Source organism: Propithecus coquereli, unplaced genomic scaffold (genome assembly GCF_000956105.1).
Source record: "Propithecus coquereli isolate 6110/MARCELLA unplaced genomic scaffold, Pcoq_1.0 Scaffold605, whole genome shotgun sequence".
Lineage (NCBI taxonomy): Eukaryota > Metazoa > Chordata > Mammalia > Primates > Indriidae > Propithecus > Propithecus coquereli.
Window position 1 is genome coordinate 123752 of NW_012152008.1, and position 19277 is coordinate 143028.

The 19277-nt window shown below is 46.1% G+C and overlaps 1 protein-coding gene across 2 annotated transcripts in view; it reads left to right on the forward strand.

Annotated features, from left to right (window-relative positions):
- EIF4E2 (eukaryotic translation initiation factor 4E family member 2) overlaps positions 1–3201 on the forward strand; it is a 29735-nt gene extending 26534 nt beyond the window's left edge. For both annotated transcript variants that reach the window (XM_012659338.1, XM_012659340.1), the window contains one exon: positions 551–3201. Coding sequence is in view for 1 of the 2 variants with exons in the window: in XM_012659340.1 (XP_012514794.1) it covers positions 551–590 (40 nt within the window). In the remaining variant the exon portion in view is untranslated. The remainder of the gene's footprint in view (positions 1–550) is intronic.
- The last annotated feature ends 16076 nt before the right edge of the window (positions 3202–19277 follow it).

A 19277-nucleotide genomic window follows, 5' to 3' on the forward strand; every position in this document is an offset into this window, starting at 1 on the left:
AGACGGGGTCTCGCTCTTGCTCAGGCTGGTCTCGAACTCCTGAGCTCAGACAATCCGCCCGCCTCGGCCTCCCAGAGTGCTAGGATTACAGGCGTGAGCCACTGCGCCTGGCCTAGTTTCTTAATGTATATACAAGCAAGTGTCAACATCCAGCCTTATTTCCTGCACCCCCACTTACACAAAAGGTAGCACACTGTGTACACATCTGCTACATTTATCTTGGAGTTCTTTCCATATTAGTAGAGAGCTTCCTTGTTTTATTTCTATGAATGTGCCATAGCATTAATATTTAAGCAGTCCCCACTTGATCTGCATTTGGGTTGTTTCTAATCTTTTGCTATTGCAAACAATTGAATCGAAGTTTTTGAAGGGACTTGGGAGGCGGGTTGCTGTGGGGTTGTTTTGGCAAAAGATTAGCAAGTGAGGAAGGTCCTGGGGGTGTCCTGGAGAGCCCAAGGGCTGCTGAGTCGATTCTCCCCATGTATGTGTGTGGTTGTGTGTAGATGATCCATGTATTGAACGCTCTATTTTCTCCCATTTTTTCTTTCAGGGACAATTCAAGCTTTCGAAATACAAAAATCACATTGTGAAAGTACACAAGCTGGCAATAATCCTTTTCTGTGTGTGTGTGTTTGTCCGAAATGGATGGGAGGCCTCCAGCCATTCCTTCCATCTGCTCACTGAAGGGACGTCCCTGAGCCGTGTGCTCCCCTTTTGCACTCATTCCTGGAGGACGGATTCCACTAGACACCCTCCAGCATCGCTGACTTTATAAAGTGGAAAAACGGCAAACGTGACTTTGTAATAGACAAACATTGTTTTTTAATGGGGTTCTGCGGGGGGAGTTCAGCCTTTCACTTTGCTGTGTGCTGTCCAGATGCCTCCTGGGCATCCTGTTGTGCTCTTCTCATGCCGTACGAAGGGCATTGTGACCACATGTACATGCCAGAGCTGTTGATGAGAGATATCAGTATTATGAATGTCTGTGCATCCAGGAAAAGCTTTCTGTTGGAGAGTCCCGGAATAGCTGTAAATGCTCTCTTCTAGCTCTGCCATTAAATTATTGGGACATTTTGTTTCTTTCTCTCCCCTCTTCCCCCAAGCTGACCACTTTCTGAAGCTGTGTTACTGATGTGATGATTGTCCAGGATTTTGTGTCATCTCCTGCCTTATGCCCTCCAGTCTTCTCTCCTATGGGACTCTCCGCTTCTTAGACACTGCTGCACTTAGAATTGTAATCCAGTGGGTCATGCTGGTTTCACTGAGGCAGCTTAGAGGGAAGGCCTTGGTGAGAAACTGGAGCAGAATCCAGTTTGACCAGGAGCTAGCTTATAACATAGGCTCCAGGTACAGGATTTGGAGCTGAGGGCAGGGACTGAAATCATTCTCCCAGATGAGCAGGGCTGATGGTGTCAAGCCTGTGTCTGTGGGATCTTGCATGCCCCTCATCGAGGAAGGGAAGCGAAGCTGGTTATTGCCAAGCCTGTTAATACTTAATATGTAAGTTCTATGGTCCTGAGACTGGGACTTCTGAAGGAAGGGTGACCTTGCTGGATGGCTTTATTTGCATGGCTGTGCCTGTCTGTGAAGGTTGGAGAACCCTACTTCAGTCCTCATCACCTGGTTTGTATGTTAGCAAATGCGTGCTGGTCCGTGATGCCCAGACAGAAACCTCTCAAAGGCCACTGCAGGCATGCTTTGAAAACGACCCAGTCAGTTATTAGAGAGGCTGGGTGATCTCACTGCAGAAGGACTAAAGTCAGAGAGGTCAAAAGAGCACCTAGGATTCAAATAAGTAATGAGTCAGAGTCCTACAACAACCTCCAAGTAGAATTTCTTACTTGGCTCTTGTGAGCAAAGATTGCAGTACCTTAAATTAAGGCCTCTCTTTAAAACATATCCCTGAAGGCTAGGGGATCCTTGACAGCCTGGTCTCAGAGAAATCATACGAGAATGGCAAACATTTCCTTACTGTATTTATATTACTCTCTTCTTATTTTCCAGCTCCTGAATAGCCCCTAATTACCACTGTTTTAGGATGCTTTTTCCTAAAAGAACAGGGGAGTACAGGGGCCAAAAGGGAGGTGCTTCTATTACAGGTGAAGTTAGATCAGATCAGATCTAGCAGTGATTTAAACTCCAGGAATATGAAGACTTCATTCTGGTGTCTAGAGAATTGTGAAGGGCTCAGGCAAATACAGGAGCAACATTGGCTACAGTGGGGAGCAAAGGCTGCCTCCTGAGATTTGTTTAGATTCCAGGGAGGTCTTCGCTTTTGCCTAAACTCAGATTTGCCATGAAAATTCCAAAGAGAGCAGACGTTTGGCTTTGCCCTCTTTTGGGCATCTACCTGACCGTTGTGTGGGGGGTGGGGAGGGGATGCATATGTGTACAGTGTGCTTATAAGTGAGGGTTTGGCCAGGCCTAGTGATAAGGTGTATTGTCCATTGTTTTGCTTTTTTTTTTTTTTGGTTCATATTTTTAAATCTTGTGTTTTCTAGAGCTGTTCATGTTTTCCCTTCCTCTTTGTCATTGTAGTATTTAACAGTTCTTTTCCCATCAAAAATATGCTGGTTAGAACAAGGGGTTCTCCCTGTTAGGCAGCATCTTACCCCCAGTGTTCTCCCAGATATTCTGCATAACAGCTTTAAGTGGGAGATAGAATAGTCAGTTTATCCAAACCACCCATTTTTCTAAACTGGCTTGAGAGTTCATTTATTTTGACTCCATGGGCATCATATACTGAGATGTGACACAATTATGGTTATGGTATCACCTGTTTTAGAGACAAAGGGAAAAAAAGTCTGCTGGGGCCAAGGTAACCAGCATGCCAGGTTGCCGCTGGAGAACAGGGAGTCAGTCTCCACTTTGCACAGTCGGAGCTGCTCTCCCCTGACCCCTTTGCTGCGTTTTGTTTGAAATTGGCCCCCTCCTCCTCTCCAGTGCTCTTCTCTGTGTATCCTTCTGTTTGTGTGTGTGTGTGTGTGTGTGTGTGTGTGTGTATGTGTATGTTTTCCCTGTGACACTGGTAGTGGCAATAATTTTCCACCCAGAAAGAAGCTTGTGGTCTGCAATGCTCCAAGAATGAATTTCCGAGTATTTGCCAGTGGAGAAGGAGCAGAGGCTGTGACAAGAGTGATTAGTGTTGCACTTTCAGAGCAATTATCTACTGCAGTAATAAATGGAAAATATCAGCAAGAACCAGGTTGTGGACTTGTCAATACGAGGGAAATGGGGATCCTGTACTAATCCTGCCCTTCGGTGTGCGAGTCTCCACTTTAACTGCATTGCAGAATAAAATATGTGGGGCGGTCCAGGCAACGTCAATGTCATTGACATACATTTATTATGAAAATATTTTCTAATTGGTATTAATCATTGCCACAACTCAATTTCCTTTTTTTTTTTTTTTTTCTGAGACAGAGTCGCAATCTCAAACTCCTGGGCTCAAGCAATCCTCCTGCCTCTGCCACCCGAGAGTAGCTGGGACTACAGGCGTGTGCCGCCATGCCCGGCTAATGTTTTTCTATTTTTAGTAGAGACAGGGTGTCGCTTTTTTTTTTTTTTTTTTTTGAGACAGAGTCTCACTGTGTTGCCCGGGCTAGAGTGCCGTGGCATCAGCCTAACTCACAGCAAGCTCACACTCCTGGGCTCAAGCAATCCTACTGCCTCAGCCTCCCAAGTAGCTGGAACTACAGGCATGCGCCACCATGCCTGGCTAATTTTTTCTATATATTTTTAGTTGTCCAATTAATTTCTTTCTATGCTCAGGCTGGTCTCGAACTCCTGAGCTCAAACAATCCGCCCGCCTCGGCCTCCCAGAGTGCTAGGATTACAGGCGTGAGCCACCGCGCCTGGCCAGGATGTTTCTTTTATTCAGGCTGGTCTCAAACTCCTGACCTCAAGCAATGCCTCCCAGAGGATTACAGGCGTGATCCACCTCGCCCAGCCCAGTTTACATTTTTAATATCAAACTATAGTTGTTTATGCTCCTTAACTAGGGTTAAGGAATATTGGATTAGAAGGAAGTTCAAAGAATTCTGTTTCAAAGTAAGAAATCACTCCAGGCCTAAGCTTGGAATGTTTTGTTTAGATTAAGTATCTTACCCTAAAGATGGACATCGGAGGCACTTGGATGACCAGTGCCCATGTGAAATACCAAGGGAGAAAGAAACTTTTGCCACGCCTCAGTTATTGTTGACAAAGGACTTAAAGTGATAGTCTTGAGACTCAGTTTCAGTAGGTAGAAATCTCCTTTCTGTGTCTATCGGTCACAGTCCAAATAGGAGACAGAAGCCATGCAAGTTATTTAACATTGTGATATAAGGAACTGTTGACACAGTAACTAAAAAAGCAAAAAAGAAAACAAAAATTGAGGAGGTAGCAACTTCAGGAAGAGCTCTGAGGATGCGTGTTGCTCGTCTGGTACTGGTGTCTTTTAGACTATAATGAAGCTGGTTCTTAGTGGGTTGAAAAGGGCAGCTGGAGCCACTTGTGGCTGTGGGCAAACCGCTGCAGTGATGCTGACTGGAACAGGAAGGAGCATGAGCATGTTCCTTCTTCCTCCAGCATGGAAGCTTCCTTCAAGTGCACCCTATTAGAAAAATCTGATAGAATGCCAGCTGGCAAAGCAGAACTGTGTGCAGAGTTCTATCCTTGGTATCACAAAGGCAGAGCTGAAAAGAGCAGGTGTGGAGCTGAGAGACAAGAGCTTCATAACTGGCTCAGTCCTCCCCTTTAGCCACTTAGCATCTGTGCACAGCCTTCCACACATGCTTGACCTTCCATCCTACCACAAAGCAACTCTGTTTCTGCCCAACAAGATGTAACTAGTTAAAAGAAGATCTACCCACCCTCTCCCAAAAATGAGGAAGTGTAAAGTCCAAAATCATTGTATCAACTTCTGGGCTGTGTTGACTCCTGTAGTTCAGCCAAGTCCTACTGAGTAGAATATAGAATGCTACCAAAAGACAAAAGGGTAAAGTTACCTTGTTACCTTCCAACAAAAAACTGTATGAAATAATGAGGCAAGAGAAGAAAAGTGTGTGTGTGTGTGTGTGTGTGTGTGTGTGTACACGCACAACGAGAAAGAATATGTGCATCATCTATAACTGTCATGAGGCTGTAGGTGATATTTATTACTTCCTTTTCCACTACTTGTTCTCTATTTCCTTTGCCTTCAGCCAGGATCTCAGCTGGTTAGGATTCTTTTTTTGTTATGGTTGGTTCAAACCTTTATTCCTAAAGGGTCTGAATCAATTGTCCTGCCTTTATTTGATAATAGTTTTCCATGCATTTTTGCTATTTCTAAGAGGGGTCCCAGGAAATCTGGGTGCCAGACAGCTCTCCCTGCTCCTAGTGTGCAGCAGCAGCTCATTTAGTATTTGGCAATACTCTGAGTCAGTGGAATAATCCCCTTGTTTGCTTATTAGTTCAGTGCCCTGAAGAGCCCAAAATAACTGGGTGAGCCTCAATTTGCAATTCAGTGGAGCCATTGTCATGTCCCCTGGAGCCATTCCTCCTTGGAAAACCAATCCTTCCAAATTGGCAGCACTCCAAGTTGAGGGGACAGGTGAAGCGAGACCACTCCCACTCCTGTCCCTCCATTCCTGGACCTATGAACTCTGGTTATGGGAGAGACAAACTCATGCAAAGCATAACCTTTGAGTTAGTACCCATACTTTCAGGATATTGTCTCCCAAATGCTGCTTTAACTGAATCTTTACTAGGCCATTTTTCCTTTCTGTTTATCCAGCTGCTGCTTCCTAGTAAGGTTAATGGTAAAAGCAGTGAATTACGTGGTTACAGGTCCATTGCCTCACTTCCTTTGCAGTAAAATTAGTTTCTCGATTAAAAGCAATCTGGAGAATATCATGCTGGTGAATAAGACAATTCCATTAGTTTTTCTGGGAAAAGCATTATAAGCAGAGAATGTAAATTCACATCCAGAATATGCATCTATTTACATGTTCGTCACAGTGTAAGGGAACTAATCCATTCCCTGATTCCCTGTCCTTTTTTCTGAGCTCTGTCCCCTGGCCACCTGGATGGTACACATTTTGGTATTTCTCATCTCATGTGTCTGCCCATTGGCCTTGGGTCTGCTTTCCCTTGGCTGTAGTCCTGTTTGGTGTCAGTTGAAAGCCTCAACCAAATTCTGTCCCCTCATGCCTAGTACCATAGGGTCCCTAACACTGAGCTCCCCTCCAAGATCATTTTGACTCAAGCTTAAAAGTCCTAGACCCAAAAACTCACCTCCATTCTAACAATTCACAGAAGTACAGCTCACTGATGTGTCAACTGCAAGAGAATAGGGTCCACAGGAGGCTTCTGCAGTCCTCAGAGTGTCCATCCAACAAACACTTGCCTCCCGTCAAGTGGGCTAGGCAGTGTGACGGACAGGGCAGTAGGGAGAGAGATAGGAAGCTGTGGGCTGTACCCTCAAGGAGCTCACAGTCCAAAGAGGAGAGCATGGAATATAGCAAGTGAGATGGGAATAAAGGTAGGAGGCCTGAAGGATTTGTAGTTCAAATGTAGTCAGTATGCACCCAGTCCAGTGGGAAGATGACCTTCACTCACCTTGACTCTGGAAGTGCAGATACTAGGCTGGTGGGCTTTGGGCTGGAGATATTGCCTATAGGTGAGACTAGTGGCATGTACAAAATTGTACCATTTATTGAAAACTCTGTGCTAGACACTACAGTTATTTACATGCATATTTCACTTAAATCTCACAATAGCCCTGTGGTAGGTTATTACCTTCCCCATTTTACAGATGAAGACACAGGCAGAAAGAAATTAAGTAACTTGCAGAAAGTCATTCATCATGTAAGAGCAGAGATGGAGCTTGACCTTGAATTCCGGAGCTTTTAAACCTCCTAATGCAGGTAGGTTACAGCTCACCTAATCAGTAAATCATTATTTGGATCTCTGGGAAAGAGGTTTCCAGACTGGGCCCTATGGCTGCAAAATGACTCCTGCTCCTTCTAAGTGATCCTGGTAGATAAGAAGCCCCACCCAGCTGGCACAGAAAATCCAGAGCCAGCTAGCAGGGCCACTTGCAGTGAGGTCCCTGTGAGGGGCAGGAGGGCACAGTGGTTTGCTAGCAGGGTGGTATTTTCTATCCTTTCCCCTAATCTCGCATCATCCTCCCAACCTTGAGTACTAGCCTTACCCCAGATCAAAACATGTAGGTTCCAGGCATCTCTGTTCTGTTTCCACAAGCAGATCATGAATATTTCTGTAAAGCCCCTCTGCCCAAATCATTCTGTCCACGTTTGTCCATCAGGCCCGTTCTCCTATCAGACCCTCTCCGGGAACTGTGTGGAAGCAAAATTGCCACGCTCTGCCTCATCCCTACTTCCTCATATTAATAGTAAACACAGGCAATAGGATTCCACACCCTGAGACTCGTCCTCCGCCTCGACCTCTGTGCATGGGGGGAGTGGAGGAGGAGTGTTCCAGCACCCTTTCCTACCACCTACCTCACCAGGTCTGTGAATGGACAGGGAAACTTGCATCAGGGAGGTCTGTTCCCCATGAGCCCAAGAAGGCAGATAGATCAATCAGATGCCCCCCTCTAGTTGATTTTCCTACTGTCCCTGACTAGAGGACTGTTAAGGTTGATGCCCCAAGAGTCAGGGGCCCACCCTCTTCTACGGCCTCACTGTGCTCTTCCCACGTCCCACTCACGACAGTTCCTGGGATGTGGTGAGGGTCCCTGCAGAGGTTGGGCCCACCTGGCACCAACTGGCATGGGCTCCCACCCCCTGCTCTGCTCTCTGGCTCAGTGCCAGCCATTCCCCAGCTCCAGCCCCCCCTCATTGTGGTCCTGGTAGATGTCGCCAAGTACCAATGCCGCTGCGGGTTTACCCTAGCTCACTCCCACCCCACCCTGTGAACACGGTGCATACCCTCTGTCTCCTGGCTGGTTCCCACTTTGCTCTTTGACTTCCAGGATCCCTCACAGAGGGCAGGTGGCTACTCTCTCCTCATGATAGAATGGCCACAGCCCCTCAGCAGAGACCCCGCTCCCTGCCACAGAGGAGTGCTGCTTGGGAGGTTCTAATAGGCAGCCCAGGTTGGGGCCATGATCTTGGAGGGACCCTCCTTCCTTGCTGCCCCTCAGCCTATGCCCTGGCCTCCTCGGACAACTTTACACACACAGTCAACATCTTCCCCTCCTCTGATGAATGTGCTCCTGCCCCCACAGCACCCTTGTCAGCCCCACCCCATATAGCAGCTTACTTCATTGAGCCTGGCCCTGTTGAAGGATTTCCCATAATTCTTCATTTAAAGCCCTGCCGCATCATATGATATTTTGGCCAGACCGAGTTCCTAGAGTTCCACGGATGGGCCCTTGTCCCCTGCTATCACACTGCTCATCCTCTGCTGTAGAATGCCCTCTCTCCACCCTTCCCCCTGCCCACCTCTATAGCCCCCATCCCCTCCTGCCTTAATTGCAGGCACCTCCTGTGTTGCTAGAGCAATGGAACCACCGCGGCCCTTGTTTGTCCCTGCTGCTGGGATAGGTTCCAGAAAGGCAGGGGCCACACCTCCCTCCTCTCAGAAACAGGCCTGCTGCGGATGCTGCCTGCCTGAGAAATGCCTGCCAAAAGTGGATTTACAAAATGCCTTAGTCATTGTGTGGTGTTCCACACAGCACTGCTTGTGACTAAAGAACTCATTTTATGGCAAATAAAGCACAGCAATGGGCTTGAAGGAAACCAAAATATTTCTCTAAAATACTGATTGTAGAGCTAAATAACGTTAAAATGCAGGGGGACACTGTGCCTTTCCCTCTGCTTGCCTGATGGCAGGACAGCCATTCACACGAAAACAAAAGATCTTTCTACCTCCTCTCCAACTTTCTTGTCTAAAGACAGAGATATAAAATTTCCTTTTACTGGAGACAACTTGCTTATTAGCTAAGAGATAGAGCCAGCTGGACCAGGGAAGTTTGGGAGCAAACTTTACTATTAATACTTTCCCACAGTTTTCCTGCCTTTGAGAGACTCTCCTTTATCTTGTCATTACTCTAAGATTTATGACTTTTTGTTAAAATGCTAATTAAGGCAGGGCTTCAAGCCACTTACTTGAGAGCAGTGCCTTTGAACTGAGGCTCCTCCCACATGATTTATAAAATGAAACTGGCTTTTCTCTTGTTAATCTGTCTTTTGTTACAGAAGGCTTGTTCTAGCTGTGAACTTATGAGAGTATAGGAAATTTTATTTATTTATTTTATGTTATGTTATTTTTTTGAGACAGAGTCTTGTTCTGTTGCCCTGGGTAGAATGCAGTGGTGTCATCATAGCTCACTACGACCTCAACTCCTGGGCTCAAGTGATCCTCTTGCCTCAGCCTCCCGAGTAGCTGAGGCCTGTTCAGCTACAGGACTTAGCTACAGGCCTCAGCTACTGGTCATGACGCCTGGCTAATTTCTTTCTATTTTTCATAGAGGTGGGGTCTCGCTCTTGCTCAGGCTGCTCTTGAACTCCTGAGCTCAAGCAGTCCTCCCACCTCAGCCTCCCAGAGTGCTAGGATTACAGGTGTGAGCCACCTTCCCTGACTGAGGAAATTATTATGTTTTCTCCCCTCAGGCTCACGCTCATGGGGTCCCCTGCTCTTACTGGTGCCCCATCCTAAAGCTGTAATGTGAGAGCTACTGGCTTCTGTGATTAAGTTTTGTTCGCTGGGAATTAAGGTCTGGCCATATGAGAGCTTCCAGATGATTTGCTTGCATTTGCCTGGTATATAACCTTATTATCTTCAAATTATAAAAGCTTTACTTTCTCCTTTCAAATTTTTATAGCTCTGTTTTCTCTCTCTTTATTGCAGTGGTCAGCACCTCCAGCACATTGTTAATTCACACTGGTAACAGTGGGCATGCTGTCTTGTCCTGGCTTGGTGGGAATGCCTCTTGGCGTCTCCATTAAATATGATGCCGGCCTTGGAGCTAAGATGCATGGCATCCTGTTAAAGAAGGGAGGAAAAGGTGTAAGGTTGTGTGGGAGAGAACATGGATGTATCACCTTTTTTTACTAGTCCCCTAATTTAATGAACATTTGGGTTGTTTCTAATCTTTTGCCAATTGAAAGACGTGAATTGTATGTATCTGTATCCATCATTTTACACATGTACTAGCATATCTGTAGGATCAATTCCAGAATTGGAATTGGGCTGTTTTTTGTTTTTTTTTTTTTTTTTTTCCAAGGAAAACAAAAATGGATGTTTACTCAGAACTCTTGTGAGGACATAAGAGAACAAGATATAGAAACATCTTCTGAGATATATGTCAAGGTGACCTTCTGATGTTTTCCTTTTTTTTTTTTTTTTTTTTTTTGATGGTCATTTCCTTTGCCAGGTGAATTGGGCTGTTTGACAGTTAATTTTGTGTCAACTTGGCAAGGGATGCCCAGATAGCTGGTAAAACATTATTTCTGGGTGTGTCTGTGGGGGCGTTTCAGGAAGAGATTAGCATTCGAGTCAGTGGACTGAGTAAGGAAGATCAACCTCACCCTTGGGAGTGGGCATCGAAGGCCAAATAGATAGAACAAAAAGGCAGAGTGAGGGCAAATTCATTCTCTCTTCTTGAGCTGGGGCATTCATCTTCTGCCCTTGGACATCAGAGTGCCTGGTTCTCAGGCCTTCAGACATGGACTGAATGACACCACTGGTTTTCCTGGGTTCTCTGGCTTGCAGACAGGAGATGGTGGGACTTCTTGGCCTCCATAATCACATGAGCCAATTCCCATAATAAATCTCCTCATATATGTACATATAAATGTCCTATTGATTCTGTTTCTCTGGAGAACTAATACAGACTGGGTCAAAGAGTACATGGATTTGTCAAATATTGCCAGATTCCTCTCCAGCTTATACTCTCACTAGCAATGTATGAGGGTGTTTCATCACAGCCTCACCAAAAGAGTACATTATAAAACTTTTAGATTTTTGCTAATCTGATAGGTCAAAAACTGGTATTTCAATGTCATTCCTTTTTATTTATTTATTTATTTAGAGACAGGGTTTTGCCCTGTCACCCAGACTGGATTGTAGCTCACTGATCATGACCATAGCTCACTATAACCTTGAATTCCTGGACTCAAGTGATCCTCCTATCTCAGCCTACCAAGTAGCTGGGACTACAGGCGCACACCACCATGCCAAGCTGATTTTTTAATTTATTTTTTGTACACATGAGGTCTCTCTGTGTTGCCCAGGCTAGTCTTGAACTCCTGACCTCAAGTAATCCTCCTGCCTTGGCCTCCGAAAGTATGGGATTATAGGCGTGAGCCCACCATACCTGGCATCAGTGTCATTCTTCTGATGAGTGAGATTGAGTTTCTTTTTATATATTTAAGGACAATTTATATTTGCTTTTATTTTCCTCTCTTGAGTTGATGATCTTTTGCTTATTGACTTCCAGGAGTTCTTTATATATTAAGGAGACTTCCTTTGTTTGTAGTATGAGCTTGACCAGAGCAGGCACCAACACAATCTAGTGAGGAGTCCAGGGTGGCGTGCCCAGTGTTGTGGGGTGAGGCCTTTACTTTGCTGGTGGCCAGTGATGCACAAGAGTCAACAATGGGTTGTATCTTCTTAACAAGAAAACTTGTATGTAGGCAAGCTAGACTCTAAAGTGGCTGCCTATGTAACTTTTACAGAATCTCCAGGATATAAGAAGCTCACGTACCCAGAGGGTGATGTGAGCATTTTCCTTTCCTCCCACAAGGAGCTACAGTTACCTCCTGTTATGGTGACTGATGACCTGTCCAGCTCCACTGTCTCCTGTCCCTCTGAACGGTGTAAGGATTCTGGTCAGGACTTGTTGATTTGCTTAGCTCTCTCCTCTGTCTAGTAGTGATTGTCTTCTGTGAATAATCCTTTGCTCTGATCTGCGGGAGCATCAGATGATTTCGTTTGCTCTCCTAGAAATTGCTGACTAGCAGAGTTGCAAGTATTCTTTCCAAGCTTGTCTTGTTTTGCCCAAGGTGTTTTTACTTCCAAAGTCTTTTTGCTATGTGTTCAAATTAATCAATCTTTCTTTTTATGGCTTTTGGAGATTGAGTTATACTTGAAAGGCCCTTCCCACAAAATCTGGATCTGTTTATAGAGAAGGATAAAGGTTTGGAAGAGCCACAGGGCAGGGGTGGGGAGATGGAAACCAAGTACACCTGCACGGAAGGATTTTCAGGTAGTGCTGAGGGCCTGGGTCAATGGCTCAAACCAGGAAGGCGCAAGTCCAGTCTGGATCCCCAGGTTTGGGAATTGGCAGAGCTGGTGGGCTGAAATGGAGGGCACAAGCTGGAAAAGGGTGCCGGTCACGGGTACCAGAAGTGACTGGCCCAGAGGCCTATGGCAGGCAGTGGGGTGAGTCACGGCAGAGCAACAGAGAGGTTAGAGGCTCCAGAGGCCTTAGCGAGGCAGAAAGCACATGGGGTAGGAGTTGTTCCAGAAAGAGCAGTTCCAGGCAATGGCAAAGGCAGAGGGTGAGCGTGGGAAAGAGTGGCTGTAGCAAGCGGGGGAGGTCAAGAAACCACAAAGGATGGGAGATGCAGGTGGTCCCCAGTCCATGTGTGCTGGGGTGAAGCCATGTGAAGCTCAGTGGAAGGCAAAGCCAGGGGTCAAGCTTGCTCATAGCACTCCTTGACTCGGCACGTCTCGGTTCTGACTGTGCATTACAATCAGCAGGGTCTGGACCGGCGTTAATGATTCCAATGTAAGCTGGGGTTGTGAATCACTGCCCTAGCTTACGTGCCTGTTAACTTAGCTTTGATGAAGTGGGGAGCATGAATTAAACAAAACCAAGAGACCCTGTCGGTTCATCTTAGGCCTAACCACGTGGATTTCCTAACCTTTTCCTGGTGCCTGAACTCTCACAGTGCAGCACCAGGTACAGTGCTAACAGCCCCAGACAGGGGTCAAACCTCATCTCCTGGTCCCGGTTCTGATCCTGGTTAGGTGAGATCACGTGCAGCCTCCGGGTGTATCCAGGGATGAACTTGGGCTCAGAAGTGTCATTCTGGCAGCACGTCAACTCATCTTGATGAGTCCGATGTCTGGTAGCAAAATGTCTGCCAGGTCAAGGGCATGAAGAGACAAAAGACGCTGAAGTCACTGGGGATAATTGCCATTTACTGTAGCCTTCCTGCAATATACAGCATTTATTGCTGGCATCGCAAAGCCTGTTAAAATCACAGGAGATGCTAAAATGAACCCTGTAGTTCTGGATTAGAATAGGAGATATCAGTCCAAAGTCATGTTTATTTTAATACATACACATGTATGTGTTAAATTACAGAAATAGACATAGATACTTGTGCATATGTGGGTTAGTATACGTAGACATATTCCCTAGCTCTGCCCTCTGAGAGGGACTAGAAGCAATGACACCCAGGAGCAATGAGCACCTGGATCTTGCTTTCTAAATGCAATTCTCCAATAAAAGGCACCAGGCTCCTTGGTGAAAATGCTGATTATAGGGCTGAGACAAGAAAAATGCAACATAAGCCTGGAGTAATTTGTAGAGTCAGAAAGTAGAGAAGTGCTAAAAACAAACAAGCAAAAAACCCCACATTGATGGGGGCGTATCAAAGGGACATGGGAGTCAACTGCAAGAGTCCCCAGTGACCAAAGCTGGAATAATATGAGCAACAAAATAGAGTAGTATCAGTTTATAGCCCAGAGTATAAAATAAATATCTACAAGTCCATACTGACCTAAATAAATGATCGAAGAGATGAACAAATGGGAAAGAATAGACAGATTGCCTGTGGAGAAGAATTCCAAGTAATTTATGGAATAACTGCTTCCTCAAGTGTAGGCTGTGTACAGTGACGTCCTTCTAGAGAGTACATCATGAAAAAGAGATAACAAGTGAACTTGACAGGGGAGAAACCTGAAAAATACTACCTCAGCCAGGTGACCCAGGTCAACATCAACAAGGAGAAGTCCTGTGATAGTTGTACTGTTGGTATGAGGCGACAAGAATGGCACTTTACTTTTGTGGTCTTCCTCCGAAAGACCCATAACCCCAATCTGATCATTAGGAAAACATCAGACAAATTCCAGTAAAGAGGCATTTTATAAAATACTGGCAGCACTCCTCAAAATGTGAGGAGTCGTCAAAAACAAGGAAAGTCTGGGTGTGGTGGCTCACACCTATAATCCCAGCATTTTGGGAGGCTGAGGCAGGAGGATCAAGACCAGCCTGGGCAACATAGTGAGACCCCATCTCTACAAAATATTTTTTTAATTAGCTGGGCATGGTAGTGCACACCTGTAGTATCAGCTACCTAAGAGGCTAAGGCAGGGGGATTGCCTGAGTCCAGGAGTTTGAGGTTACATTGAGCTATGTGAGCTATGATCAAGCCATTGCCCTCCAGCCTGGGCAAGAGAGTGAGACCCTATCTCTAAAAAAGTAAAAACAAGGGAAGTCTGAGAAACTGTCATAACCAAGAGGAGCCTCAGGAGACAGGACGACTGTCATGTGGTATCCTAGATAGGACCCTGGAACAGAAAAAGAACATTAAGTAATAACTACAGACATGTGAATAAAGTATGGACTTTTTTTTTTTTAAGAGACAAGGACTCGCTATTGCTGGGCTAGAGGGCAGTGGCTATTCGCACACATAATCACAGCACACTACAGCCTTGAACTCCTGGTCTCAGGCAATCCTCCTGCCTCAGCCTCCCAAGTAGCTGGGACTACATGCGCCACTGCACACAGCTCAGAACACCCTATTAATAAATGTTACAGGCAAGATCCACTGATGAATGCTAAAAATAGCAAAACTTCAAGGAGAAACAGGATATTTTCCATAGCCTCAAAGTATCTCCCCTCCTAAATATTTGTTAATTATAGCATTGGTTTTAGTGTATATCCATAAATATTTGATACTCCTCACTCCAGGAGATGGAGCCTAATTCACTTTCCCTTGAATGTGGGCTTAACTTAGTGACTTACTTCTAATGAATGAGTGTGCAAAGGGAAAAATGGTCACTTTATAGTGCAGGAACCTGGCAGACACCACCTTAGCCCAGTGATCAAGGTTAACATCAGCGGGGCACGTTGACATGTGCCTCAGTAGGGTGTGCTGAGAAGGGCCCATCACCTCTGGGGTCTTCTTCGCCCAAATCTGTAACCTCATTCTACTCATGAGAAAACTTCAGACAAACCCACACTGAGAGGCATTCTACAAACTACCAAAATTCTTGACCAGTACTATTCAGAAGTATCAAAATCAGGAAAGACAAGGAAAGATCTAGAAACTGTCACAGATGACTAAAGAGACCTGATGACTAACTGTAACGTGGGATCCTGGATGGGATTCCGGAACAGAAGAAGCCATCAGTGGAAAACCCAGGGAAGTCTGAATAGTCTGATGTTTAATTAACAGTAGTGTACCAGTACTAATTTCTTAGTTTTGATCAATGCGCCATATTTAGCTAAGATGGTAACAGTAGGGGAAGTGGGGTAAAGGGTATATGGGAACTCTGCGTACTATCTTAGCAACTCCTGTGTAAATCTAGTTATTTTAGAGCCAGGTGTGGTGGTGTGCCTGTAGTCCCAGCTACTTGGGAGGCTGAGGCAGGAGGATCACTTGAGCCCAGGAGTTCAAGAGCAGCCTGGGCAACATAGCAAGACTTACCCCCATCTCAATTAAAAAGAAAGAAAGAAATAGATAAATAAAATTATTTCAAAATAAAAAGTTCAAAAACCTGCATGGCGGTGATGTTTGATTTGAATACCTAGATCTTGCTGTAAGGCAGGGCCTGGGCTCCTGCTCTCCAGACAGGCAGCGGCTCCATCGGAGCTGGCACCAGGGCGTTGGCTGGCAGGCCTGTGACTCAAGGATACTCTGCCTATTGCTCTCCCTACCAGGCTCCATTAACCCCGGGTTCATCCTGAGTCGGCACAGAGCATGCAAGTGCTTTAGTTCCAGCCATCTAGCCTGACAATAAATGAATGTGAGCTGCACTTGGGACAAGGGAAACATCTCCGTGAGCTCAGGTCAAAAAGTCCCCACATATGAGGGTTCATGGGATCCCCACCCCACCTTGACCTGGGGGGCTGCACACCAAGCAGGAGGAGAAGTAGTGGGACCCAAAGTGTCAGGTGGTGAAGAGAAGGACCCCAGAGAGGAGGTGTGGCTCTTGAGGGACCAGCAGAGAAGGGACAGTGTAGCCAGCCCTGCGAGGCAGGTGAAGGGCCATACTGCCCACCAAGGAGCCCCTCCTGAATCCGCCCCCAGGGGGCTCTGGTCTGCACAAGGCAAGTGTCTAGAGTCCAAAACAAGGGAGGAGCTGCCACTAGCTGTGGGTTACTGATGAACCAATGGTCAGACTGTCCCCTTCCGGGTTAAGGGCATGTTAAGGTGGTCACAGGTCAACCAAATCATGGAAAACCGTCAGGAAAAAGACACCATACCAAGACTAGGCTGGATCTCTAGGGCAACTATTGTTAAGATGTAAGTCCAAAATGAGCTGAGGCTTGTAAAAACCACTGAGGGTGACACTGCATAAAGTCCTTTAATTGATGATTAGAGCATAAAAAACATGGGGCAACTGGTGTGAGAGGTGTGCAGAGGAAGAACAAATCGCCTTCCGTGTTGGAGAACAGACCATGAGCGTGGCAAGCCTGATCCGCGTGAGTGCGGGCAAGGGCCTGGGAGATCGCGGGTCCCAGCGCTGACCCAGGCGGGAGACAAGTGTGCTGCAACTGGAGGCAGGGAAACCTACGCCCAATTCTCCAGAAGGGGAGAAGCGGCCTCAGCTAACTTTCCACGGGGCTGATGGTGCTCTGAGGGAGAGGAGGGGCACCACTGGGGCTGCCTGCAGCGCAGCCAAGGCCCCGAAACCCTCTAGCCTGGGGAAGGGAACAGTGCCTGGGGAACGGCTTCAAATATCTAAATGATCGATCACGGAAAATGGCCTCGTGTGTGGAAGCAGCACGTCTGGGTAGACGTTACAGGGAGACGGCCTTTAGGTTTAAGAAAAGCTTCCTGATCATTTGAGCTGTCTAAAAATGGAGTGGCTGGCTCAGGCATTGCAGGTGAACAAGCAGAGGCCGGAAGGCCACCTGTTGGGGGATTTGCTGAGGAGATGCCAGTGGCAGACCCAAGAATAGACCAGATGGCCTTTAAGGCCCCTTGCAGTCGTGAGATCTGAGGTCTCGGAACTGAGGCTGGAGGGAGCTAACCTCCCCTACCTGCACAGGTACCCTCGCCCTGGGAAAGCTGTGGTGTCAGACGGGCTGTCGTCGGCTGATGGATTAGGCCCTGGCACCAGCGACAAGCCGGCAGCCTGCCAGTTTGGCCAGGAAGGTGCTCAGGGTCCAGGCTCTGAGCCCATGGCCTCCTGGGAAATCCGTGCAGCATATTTACGAAGGATGCCTGTGTAGCAAGCTTTCCAGACTGCAGCTGCCAGGAAGGGGCAGAAGGGGTGATTTGATACCCCACAAGCTAGACAGGAAATCTCTCAAGACACAGGTCACCATGAAGCAACATCAGATCTCCGTGGCTCCGGCACCTGTTACACCCCTGCCCTCTCTCCCAGGACTCAGGGGCCCAGGGATCCAGTGAAGAAGGGCTTCCTGCTGCCACCGTCCTTCTGCCGGCACCTGACTCCCGCCCTCACCCTAGGAATGCCCTGCTCTGCTCAAGTTCCCTCCTCACCAGACCACCCTGGCACCAGCATCGATGCCTCCTCTCCCCAAAAACTTTTTTTTTCCTTTCTAAATAAAGAGTTATTTTCTTATTTCTAAATTAGACAGACTAAAAGTTAGACAGGAGGCTGAGGCAGGAGGATCACCTGAGCCCAGGAATTTGAGGTTGCAGTGAGCTGCGATCATGATGTTGCGCTCCAGCCCTGGCAACAGACTGAGACCCTGTCTCAAAAAAACAAAACAAAAATAAAAGACAAACTACGATACATCCATACAATGGAATATTATTCAGTGACAAAAAGAAATGTACTATCAAACCATAAAAAGACATGGAGGAAACTTAAATGCATAATGCTAAATGAAAGAAGCCAGTCTGAAAAGGCTCTATGACTACAACTACATGACGTTCTGCAAAAGGCAAAATCATGAAGACAGTAAGAAGATCGGTGGTTGCCAGAGATGGTGGTGGGGGAGGGTGACGTGAATAGGCAGAGTGAGACTTTTAGGGCAGTGAAACTATCATTCTGTATGATACTGCAATGGTGGATACACGTCATTGTACATTTATCTAAGTTCATAGAATGTACAACACAAACAGTGACACCTAATGTAAACTAGGGACTTTAGTTAGTAATTATGTATCAATACTGGCTTATCATTGTACCACACTAATGCAAGATGCTAAGGGGAAATCGGAGTGGGGGACAGGGGATATATTGGAACTCTGTACTTTTCATTCAGTATCTTCTGTAAACCGAAAACTGCTCCTTCATAGAAAGTATAGATGGGAAGAAAAAAAAAAAAGCTCTAGAAAAGTCCATCATCTTACTCAGAGAAAACCACTCTTCTGACCACGGAGTAACGTTGTACTAGGTGCACATTAGAGAACTCTTACAAATGGGCTCATTCTGTAGGTTCTCTTTTTGTTGCTGTTGTCTTCATTTTTTATTCTGGAATAATTGTAGACTCACAGGGTTGTGAAAAGGGTACAGAGAGGTCCAGGTATTCTCCCCATCCTCCAGGTAGGTGGCGTCAGAGTCGAATTGAAATAGAGGACACCCTGCTGGTGTCCGCTGCAGAACTGACTCGCGGGTTGTTGGTGTGGGCAGATCCCCACACACTTCTCTGTGACCTCAGGTCACAGAAGTATTTTGTGTTGTGAGAATACAGTAGGAAGAAACCGAGTCTGTTTTTTCCTCTCCCTCCTCGAAATAATTATAGTGTATTTTGATTTTGTAGGGTTTTTGGTTTGGTTTGGTTTTGTGGAGAGGGTGGTTGGCTTTTTGGAGTTTTCCAAGTAAGTAACCATATCATCTTTAAATCGTGATATATTAATAATTGTTGCTTCTCTCTTTCCTAATATACTACTACATTTTTTCTGTGTCATCGTGATGACCAAAATGTTCAGGAAAAAAATGTCATATGATTGCAGTGATACTGGGATTTTTTCCTCGTTCTGATTTAACACGAGTGGCTTCTAGGATTTCCTACAGTTACCTAGAGATAAATCTTTGTATTCATTCAAGGAACCATTCTACTGCTAATTTACCAAAAATTTCTATCAGGAATGGATGTTGACTTTCGTCAAATGCTTCTTCTGAGGTATCAA